The sequence below is a fragment of the Tachyglossus aculeatus genome, chromosome 23 (assembly GCF_015852505.1).
Source record: "Tachyglossus aculeatus isolate mTacAcu1 chromosome 23, mTacAcu1.pri, whole genome shotgun sequence".
In the NCBI taxonomy this organism is placed as follows: Eukaryota; Metazoa; Chordata; class Mammalia; order Monotremata; family Tachyglossidae; genus Tachyglossus; species Tachyglossus aculeatus.
The window spans coordinates 17,176,833-17,187,735 of NC_052088.1; the positions used below are offsets into that span (position 1 = coordinate 17,176,833).

Consider the following 10,903-nt stretch of genomic DNA (forward strand, 5'->3'; position numbering starts at 1 on the left):
GAAGCGAAATGCAAACTTCATTTTATTAAATGACTAGGAACCCAGAACTCATTTAGAATTTATCTGGAAGGAGCTGATAGAAGTCTGTGGATCAATACGGAATGTCACTTGTTGGGAACTGTTATATCTGTAATCTCCAGGTATGTACCAGAGATGAGGAAGAAGAATAGGCAGCACCAAAGAATTCCTACAGCTCTATTTGGCCCAGAGATCTTGTTATGGCCAACAATGTTTTAATGTCACTGGCAAGAAAGGATTTAGGAGAGAGAGTTATTGCACATGTTTGAAATCAATTATAGTTCTTTAAGAATGCACCACAAACCCCAAAGGCAGGCGTTCCTATGCTGTTATGTATTCATGAGTTCACTTCCTCTGCACTGGATAGCTACTAAAATGAGACTGGGTGTCTTTTCCCCACTATAGGAAAATACAGAAATAGTTTTGTGTCAAAGCTCTAATTGTAACGAGTGGCCAGATACTACAGGAGAGAGTAGTAATTTGTGGGAACATCTGAAAGAAAAAAAAAGGTTAATTTTTGTGAATCAATACTTTTCTTTGGAAACTTTTCTTTAGGCAAGTCATTTTCTATCCAACGTGAACATTCGCCTTGTGATTTTGTAGCTATCCTAGGTCCGATTTGCTTGGATCCACCCCAGCGCTTAGTACCGTGCCTAGCACAGAGTAAGTGCTTAACAAATATCATTATTATTAGTAGTAGTACAGCGCTTGGAACGTAGTAAGCTCTTAACAGATATTGTTTTTATTATTATTATTGTACCCTGGGAATCTGATTCCACAAAGTCATTCATTACTTACCAGTTGTAAGTTTTTATCACGCATCTGTACTGCAAATATTTATGGCTAAGAATTTTCAGCCTTCTTAATTATTTTATATTTTGAGATCCCTGGTTTTGATGGTTTGGGGGGTCTACCGTCTAGTTCAATTATTTATAGTGGGAATCAAGTTCATGAAGTTCTGATCTGATTTCTCAAAACTCTATCACTCAAGAAACATTTATGCTGGATTCAATTGCAAAGATTTGATTTATTTTCAACCTCTTTTCCAAACAGTAATGAAATAGTTGCTAGAAATGAAAGGTTGGAAATTATAAATGAAAGCTATACTTTTATTAAATGTGAAAACATGTACCCAATAAAAGGATATCTTTGTACATTTTCATGGCAAGTTTTCCCGTTACAGAAATTCAAATGATGAATAGTGGCCAAATATAGGTGTGGATAAAAATGGTGAAGCAGTTATCCTCCGATAGTGAAAATTGTAATGATGAACAATTAAAAATACAGGAAAAGAGAGTAAATTTACAAAAATGTTTAGGTAGCTGTGGGCAGTGGTTTAATAAATTAAGAAACAGAAGAAAGCTAAAAGTCAACCTAGACACGAATTAGATTTATGCATAAAATTATGCATTTCAAAAACTTTACAAGAAACATCGTATTACTATTTCCAGGAAGACTCAAGAATGAACAATTTAACATGTCCTGAGAACAAAAACCCAGTTTCAAATTCTAAAATTATGACTATTAGGTAAACTATTAAGGACAGCTACTGTGTGCATGAAAAAGAAATATTTCTAACTACATATAAAGATTTTTTCCCTTTTTTTGTTTGAAACATCAACATGCCCTTTAAATTATTCTAATATGCTACTATATAGTTTGTAGTAATTATATTAAAGAGATCCCGATGCAAATAAAGCCCAAGATTTTCAAAAAACAGAAAGTCCTAAGAAAAGACAAAGTCATGCACACAAATTATTTCAATTATAATTAGTTCAGATTGAGACATTTTCCAGGGTCTGATGGAATTTCAAAGGAGATTTGTTTTTCATACTCTGGAAGAGCTGAACAGGTTTCCTTACTGAATCAGATCCTTTCGTTATTTTTTAATAACTAGATGGATCATTACATTTAACTGATGCCCACGAGCTGCTCAATTTCTTAGCTGAAGAAAACTTTGTTGGTAATACCAGTCACCAGTTTCCCTTTCTACGGGACATCAGGGGAATCCAAAGTCAGCTCTTTTCAGATATTTGTGGATCTCTCACTTAACGCAGGAGGGGAAAATTGACTGTGCAGCTTCGAGTTTAACTTGGAACAAATACCCTTAACCACATCACTCCTTCCTACAAATATTAAAGTTTACCTTGGTGGCCCTTCAGGTCTAAATGCAATCTAAAAGATGAAGGACCAAATGTGTCTAGGGGGCAGGACTGTAAAATTCAATGATTTTGGCAATCAAAAATAAGTACAACATTTATTCTGCGAATAGCCACCCTATCAAGGAAAAGGGATAAAGAAAACGTGCAATTTTGGGCACGGATACACAGAGAGGGCAGGGAAAGGAAGGGAGTATTTTGGGCCCAGGGATACCAAATAGGATGGGGAAGCTTCCCTGTAAAGTCCTAGTCTGCTGTACATATACCTTTGTTACACTCTATAATCCATACACAGTACTGTCTTCATGAAGGATAGGAAGAATATTGATATTCATATGAACTTCTTATGGAAATCATTTTCTTTCTGCTAAAGAAAATGTTAACAGAGATATGCTTTTCTTACCTGTTAATTACAGTATGAATTTTTTTCTTTCGAACCCATCGAAGGAAAGGGTGGCTCAGGGACCCTGCAAAGGGACTTGGAGCTTTTTGTCTGAAGGATCTCACTAGGATATGGGATGATGACTAAAACTTGGTCCTACATGAAATCAATCATTATCGTCATCCTTGGTTTCTAGTGAGTAAATATCCCAGTCCTAAATATAACAATTAAAAATGCATTCGCTTTTACAAACATTTACTCTATGTGAAAGCACTGAGCTAAGTGCTGGGGTTGATAGGAGATAATCAGATCAGACACAGCCTCTGCCCCTGCTTAGGAGAGTGGGGGCAAGACAACCCCCATTTTAGAGATGAGGAAAGTGAGGCTCAGAGAGTTAAGGTGCTTGCCCCAAGTCACCCAGCCGGCTAGTGGCATTGTTGGGACAAGGACCCCCTGACTCACACCAAAACCATCACTAATTGAAATTAGCCTGTATCTTTGCTACCTGTATTGGCAAAAAAGATAGCCACAGACACTGAATCACCCTCTTGTCCTCAGGTGCAGTTTCTCCACAGTAAGGACGGGGCAACGAAACTAGCATGGAAGTTGAGGAGGTCGGGGAAGCCAACGTCTTCTACCTGTAATCTAGGGCTGTCAATCTGGTATCTTTCATGAGTACTAAATTCTTATTTTAGGGGATTTGAGCCGAGACAGGGAGATTCACTTTCATCCATGATGTATCCCCAAACTTTAGCATAGGATTTAAGCTAAAGATTAGGCATGTGATTCATTAAAACCAGTTTTGCAAGAACTGAGGATGGGAATTATTGCACTTCAGAACTTCAAGTAGGAATCAAGTATGAGGCAAAAGATCCATCTGTCCAAATGTATATAAAAGTAAGGTCTCTAGTAATGAATAAGCCAGGGCAGGGCGGTAAAATAGGGTAGCTATAATTTATAGCATATAGCACAATAGGTTGGTCAAAAGTACCACCAAGTAATAATGCAATACATGACTGTTACATTTCATCTAAATGAAAAATAGACAATATAGTTGATATACTGAAGTGAAAATGGAACTGGGCAAGATGCCAAACAATAGTTGAAAGACACAGAAATGATTCATAAAGATGCTGACAACAAGCATCTCTCTTGAAAGGGATCTCTAAGTCTGCAAAAATGAAATGCCACAGGAAAGATGGTGAAGTGACAGGATAGCGTTTGCCTGAGGGCAGGACTCTTTGATCTTTAAAAAGTTCTATAGCGTACCTTATGTTCAAATCTGATCCTTAGGAGTCCAAATTTCAAAGTTGGACTTCAACAGATGTATATTCAAACCTGGGTTTCTGCTTTCAAATGGGGGCATTAGGAAGAGTTCTGCTTCATCCTGTTTGGTTAATGATCAAATGTGATGAAACAATAATTTGTCACACAAATTAAAAAGGCAAATCAGGGTCTTTTGATAACACTAGTGAGAGCTGTGGTATTTGTTTTGAAGGCCCCCAGTTGTAAAGGGGTGAATATCAATGAAGTAGTGGGTCCCCAGCTTTGCTTAAAGCTTCTTCTCTCCTCTCTGTGCACTGTTTTTATTTAATCAATCAATCGATGGTATTTATTGAGCGCTTACTATGTGGAGAGACCCTGTACTAAGTGCTTGGGAGTGTACAACAGATTTAGCAGGCACTTCCCTGCCCATAATGAGCTTACAGTCTAGAGGGAGAGACAGACATTTTTAGACCAAAATGGGTGTGATGATCTGTCAAGAACAATGGTGGGAACTGAGGTTGCACCCAGCTCTGAGGCTATGCCCTTATCATTTGCAGCTCCATCCTAAAAAAAAAGAAAAAAAGAAAAAGGAAAATGAAAACATGTGGTGTACTCTCTTCTGCCCCACATCTGCTAGTGTTATTCCTCTTACGGTGGTGGCAGTGGAGATGTCAGTAGGTCCCTGATGGTGGTAGGCCCTATCCATCGGCCTAAAGATGGATAAAATGGCCTAAATAAGGTAGGATGAGAAACATGGATAAGGTAGGTTGAGGAAAGAGTGAGAAGTTAAATAAAATCCAGTCCCTTTGGCTACTCATTTACATTTCTGAGAGAAGGCTTCTTGGAGAAGGCCCCTAAAATCATTTGCTAAAATGAAGTGTATCAGAGATCTGTAGGATAAATTCAGCCTCATTCAATCTGTCTACCATTACCCTGCAGAGCTGAGAATAGGCTATTCCTAGATCTCACTATATATGAGAAAATAACAGCCAATAGCAAATGCTGTTGACCAAAGACCCACAATAAGTCTATTTCTCAAGTTATCAAAAAAGTTTTAAAAAATCTGTTTTAGGAATCATGTGCTATTAGTGAAAACAGTACTTAGGAAAAGACTTGCATTCCCTGAGTGCTGTGAAGCCACACTTTCCTTCTTCTTCCCAATGAAAAACCTAGCAAACAGTACTCAAAAGCCCTAGAATTTTAGAGTTGGCTACTAAGCACTGGACCAAATTAGCCTCCTGTAACACTCCATACATTTTCAATGAAATCCAATACCAAAGAAAAATATGCAGAATATACTTAGCACCTACACAGAATAAGAATATCTGCCATTATTGTTTTTCCACAGCTGTACAGATTACCATTGACATTATGCTACAGCTCTGAATATGCAAATAAATAAAGGCAGCTACAGTAACTCTACTACACTAATGACACAAGGGGGAGAAATCAGTGCTTAAAAATAAAAATGATATTCTCCCCAGTATGTTTTCGTCCTTTGTCAAATCCCTATAGAGTATTGTAAGTGAAGTCAGAAGAAAAAGGATGACATTATTCTTTCAGTGTACACTACTGTGTATTTCAGGTTGGAAACTCTGGAATTTCATAGTGAAACTAAGTGAATCCAAACCTGAATGACCTTTATAAAGTGATCCAAGACCTCACAGAATCAGCTTGTGAACGCTTTGCTACAGTATTCTTAGCCAAAGAAGGCTGCTAATATAAAAAGGAATAATTCACTTCAAAGGGTTGAGATATTCTTGAATGTGTGATCAGCCTAAGTACCCATGGAGGTGGAGCAATCATTGTGAGAAAGAATATTTTACACAGTTCTACTATCATTCTTGGTGTTTTTATTTACAGATTGTGCTCATGTACAATACTGAAAACGTACAGGTGTAAGTTAGAGAAGCAGCGTGGTGCTCAGTGGAAAGAGCTCAGGCTTTGGAGTCAGAGGTCATGGGTTCAAATCCCAACTCCACCAATTGTCAGCTGTGTGACTTGGGCAAGTCACTTAACTTCTCTGTCCTCAGTTACCTCCTCTGTTAAAATGGGGATTAAGACTGTGAGCCCCCATGTGGAACAACCTGATCACCTTGTAACCTTTCCAGCGCTTAGGACAGTGCTTTGCACCATAGTAAGTGCTTAATAAATGCCAACATTATTGTTATATTGTTTACTTGTTATTATAAGGTGAGGGTTGCCTGATGTCATCATTTGTGTGCAGTAAAATGTTTAACAAGTAACCCAAATAAAAAGTAAGTGTGCATTCAGTTCAGATACTGTATATACTCGCATAATTGCCACCAACACATAATTTTCCCTACTGAATTTTTGAGAAGGAAACAAAAGATTTTTTTTTTTTCACCACATAACTTTAAGCTGTAATAGAAGAGAAGTCAGGGATGCAGTTTCCAGTGCTCCTCTAACCTTTCCCTTCTCCCCTCTGTTCCTCCTCTTTGTTTTCCTGCTCCATTACTTGCTCAATTCTTATCTGACACATGTAATAGCCCCATCCTGTTTTTGTGTTGCAAAATGATTCCAAAAAAGCAGGTCAATTAGGTGAGAAAATACAGTAGGAGCCTTGGGTGGAGACAGAAAACAGGAGTGCAAGAAAGCTGAGCTGTGTCACTATAGGTCGGTAAAAACGGGGTTAATGAATCACACAACCAAATCCGTTATGCTTGAGATTTATTACTATGCCCCTTTGTGTAAATGAGAGAGTATCATTTGGTAGCTTTTAAAACAGCAATTCTTACTGAACAGACCTTAAATTTTTACAGTATAGGATTCTGAGATTTTCTCCCCTTATGGACAAATATTTTTCTTGCTCGAGATCAAGAAGCCTGAAATTGATTGAACAGGGAGAAAAGGGAAATGCATGAGATGAAGAATTCAGTTTACTGAATTTTGTATTTCTTACACCGTAAGTCAATAATAGTGGCCTATTCCAGGATTAACCTTGGATAAGGACAGCAAAATCAGGCTTGGATTCCTGGAGGCAATAGAAACAATTCACTTCTAAGAGAGTAAATACAAATCAAGATCAACTTCAAAGAATCAACAAAATGGCAAAAATACAGTACTATAATATAATTTAAGATAATAGTAGATAGTAAAAGAACTATCTGGGTTTCTCATTTTGCTAATGATGTAGCTTTTCAGAAAGATCTTCAGGATTAGGACTTTAGATAAAAAGCAGATATCTAGGCAAAATGTTCTATTCAGGCTATTCTAACAACTGAACTAAAGACATTTTTGTTTGATTTTTTTTCATTAGAAAGATTTTTTTTGTAGCTCAAAGGCCCGATGCCGTTCTCTGATATACATCTTCTGCCTCTTGAACTCTGTGATTAATGGGGCCATTCATTTTATTACAATTTAAATCTAGGCCATAAATTTAATTCACTTCCCTTCTTCCCTGAACAGTTCTACCCCGCACTCAGTTATACACTCGCAAAATCTTTATTCTTCAGAGAGGGCTACTTCATTAGGGACTTGAGAGGAGTAAGTCCTATGGGATCAAAACCAGCAAATAATCTGCTCATCTCCTCCATTTCCTACAAACTGTAGGATTTTACTTTAGGAAGCAGGAAGGACTCCCAATGCAAACCTCTCTAGGGTGAGTTTGGAAAGCCAAGACAAAACCACCCCTTCCACTAGGTCAAATGTTTGGTGCTACCATTGCTGATGGGCCTCAGAACAGGCTCTCCTGTCTCTCCTTCAGGGAATGGAGTGAGACTCTTCCTATTTTTCCAGTATTGCCTGGTAATGTGCTACACTCAGGTTTTTTTTTTTTTCTTTTTAACCAAGGCAGAGCAAAGCACTGGATTTGCCCAAGGGCTGAAGAACATAGAGCCACTTTAAGTGCTGGCAGAATATTTTATTTTTTTGCAAACCATCCCCTTGCCATCTCTTGGAAAGCCTCTAAATGTCAGAGTGGCCTGATGAAGGCAAAGGCAGAGGCCAACATCACTGCTGCCAAATTTATCTGGAAAAAAATCCGAGCCATGCAGAACCCGACTGCATTCGGTGAATCGATACATCCAGACTGGCAATCCCTCACTTCTCCCTTCTGCCAGCGGCACAGAACACGCTGGGACAACATAAAGTCGCAGTAGTGGTTCCTAGGCAATGCAGCCAAATCCTCCATGTGTGCATAAAGCCATAACAGCAATTTCATCCCTGTTGTTTCACAGTGCCTGGGTAAAAATATTCAATTAGATTAAGAATCTGATTTCGGTCTAAGGTCTGGTATTTCCGTTGAGAGGCAAAACATTCCAACGGTTGTTCTAGATCTACTTCTGGGCCTGGTCTCATTAAACTGAAAACACACTGCCAATAATAGGACAGCCCCTGCTTCTTTATTGCTAGGTTTAAAAGCAACTGGGGCTCATCTATTATCATTTCTGATTTTCTGAAATAAACTGTTTCAAACAACTCAAGACTTTCTCTTATAATAGATATTGCAGAAATATACTGTAATTAAGTCCCCAATTAGGGAAGGAAAAGTATCTCAAAACCTTCAAAAGGTATGTGAAAAACTGTTAGATTTGACATAAAAATTAGGACAAGCTTTCTTCTGTTTCTTGAGACAGTACAGGTTTATGATTCACAGGATATAACTTGTATCAAACACAATTTAATGAAAGCTCTCATATAAGCAATTTTATTCCTATCCATGATTGCAGACATTTACAAAACCATAACAACTTATCATCTGAATTCACCTTAAAAATAACTTATATAAAGCAGTGATATACACAGCACAAAATAGTTCAGGGGGGAAAAAAGCAACTTTTAATAATTAAAATGTAAACGTGACAAAGATGGAATAAAAGTCCCTACTTCTTATTCTACTTAAGATGTCATGTGATAATATTTTACAATGTCCCTGTGGGCACATGTATGCATGTGTGCATGTATATGTATATAGAACATACATACATACAGTACATTCATTTTCCCCACAATATACATACACAGATAATTGTTTGCAGTTCTGTTTAGGCAATTCTAATATGCCACTCTTACAGTTGTTTTGAATCACGCTTGTACCCGCTTTCTCTCACAAAGTAGGAGAGAAGAGCAGGAAAAAAAAAAAGGTTGGTTTGGTTGTGACTGAGATCCTTTTGTTTAAACTGTACACTGTGATGAAATATTTTCTTCTGTAGTAGTTCTGTGAAGAGGGCTGACTCACTGTGGTTTTCATGAGGAAATTTGGTAATGGATCACACACTCATTGTCATGCTAGGGGAATACTGGAAGAAAAAGAAATCATATTTTAGCAAAAATTATTTCACAGAACAATAAAAGCCAACCTGAAGGAATAGCACTATGTTTGGATACAATTCTAACTTTTCTCTTAAAGGTACCTTTTCACCTCTTACAAGACCATAAAAATACAAAAGGTTATATGAGGGATAAAACTTCAAACTTTAACAATATTGCTGTGAGAAATTTACCTAGATCCTGGTAATAATAATAGTAATAATGATGGTATTTGTTAAGCGCTTACTATGTGCTAAACACTGTTCTAAGTGCTGGGGGATACAAGGTAGTCAGGTTGTCCCCCATGGGGCTCACAGTCTTAATCCCCATTTTACAGATGAGGTAACTGAGGCACAGAGAAGTTAAGTGGCTTGCCCAAGGTCACGCAGCTGACAAGTGGCGGAGCTGGGATTCGAACCCATGACCTCTGGCTCCCAAGCCCGTGCTCTTTCCACTGAGCCATGCTGTAGTAATCAACGAAATAATCAAAACCATTTATTGAGCAACTACCATATGTACAGCCCTGTACTAAGCACTGGGAAAGGACAAAAGAATTAACAGACCATATTCCCTGACCTCAGAGTTTACAATTCAAGTGGATGTGACCTAAAATAAAAGATAGGAGCGTAGTAATAAGAGTACAAAGATATACACATAAGTGCAATTAGGGAGAGAACAGAGAGAGAGGAGTGAATATCCAGAGCTTAGGTGGGTGCTGAAGTGGCCTGTAGAGGGATACATAAAGTGGGGAAAATTAGAAATCGATTGGGGAAATCTTTCCGGAGGAGATATATTTTCCAGAAGGGCTTTGAAGACGGGAAGAGCAGGAGTCTGTCAGCTGTGAAGGGGAAAGGTATTCAGCAGGGAGCAGGGCATAATAATTATTGATAATGACGGTAATTTGTTAAGCGCTTACTATGCGCCAAAGCACTTGGTTACAAGGTGATCAGGTGGTCCCACGGGGGGCTCACAGTTTAATCCCCATTTTACGGATGAGGGGGACCTGAGGCCCAGAGAAGTGAAGTGACTTGCCAAAGTCACATAGCTGACAGTTTCTGAGCCGGCATTTTGAACCCATGACCCTGACTCCCAAAGCCCGGGGCTCTTTCCCACTGAGCCATGCTGCTTTCCCATGAGAAAGTGGTCAGCTCAGTGGTGGGAAAGATGAGAATGAGGCCCAGTGAGCAGGTTAACTCCAGAGTACTAAAGCACATGATTGGGGTATATATCAGCGGCTGTGGTACAGTGTTTTGCACTCACAAGGCCACTCCATAAATGATTTGGATGACCAGTGATGACAATGATGGTCCGGTCTATTGTTCCCTTCATGCCCCGGGGGATGGACGATATCGTGCTGCCCTAGGAAATCCTTCTTTCTGATTAGACTTACCCTGCTGGAGCTCATGCAGGTACTGTGAGTGGGAGGGATGGTTTGCCCCTGAAATGAGAGCTGCCCTCTCACTCCTCCTGGCTACAAACCTCTGAGTCAGTTCATCAGTGAGTCCACTGATAACATACCTCCTGAAAGTTACGTACTGTTTCTAATCAATCAATCAATCAATCAATCATATTTATTGAGCGCTTACTGTGTGCAGAGCACTGTACTAAGCACTTGGAAGTACAAGTTGCAACATATAGAGACAGTACCTACCCAACAGTGGGCTCACAGTCTAGAAGGGGGAGACAGAGAACAAAACCAAACATATTAACAAACTAAAATAAGTTAGAAAAGATATGTACAAGTACAATAAATAAATAGAGTAATAAATATGTACAAACATATATACATATATACAGGTGCTGTGGG

The 10,903-nt window shown here is 38.6% G+C and overlaps 1 protein-coding gene across 8 annotated transcripts in view; it reads right to left on the reverse strand.

The window, feature by feature from the left end:
• Positions 1-6,703: 6,703 nt before the first annotated feature.
• SSBP2 (single stranded DNA binding protein 2) overlaps positions 6,704-10,903 on the reverse strand; it is a 344,236-nt gene continuing 340,036 nt past the window's right edge. For 7 of the 8 annotated variants that reach the window (XM_038765547.1, XM_038765543.1, XM_038765542.1 and 4 more), the window contains one exon: positions 8,997-9,086. In XM_038765547.1, coding sequence (XP_038621475.1) covers positions 9,057-9,086 — 30 coding nt within the window. In that variant the 3' untranslated portion in view covers positions 8,997-9,056. Of the gene's footprint in view, positions 9,087-10,903 lie in introns of all 8 variants that reach the window. The other variant, XM_038765540.1, reaches the window with a different exon arrangement.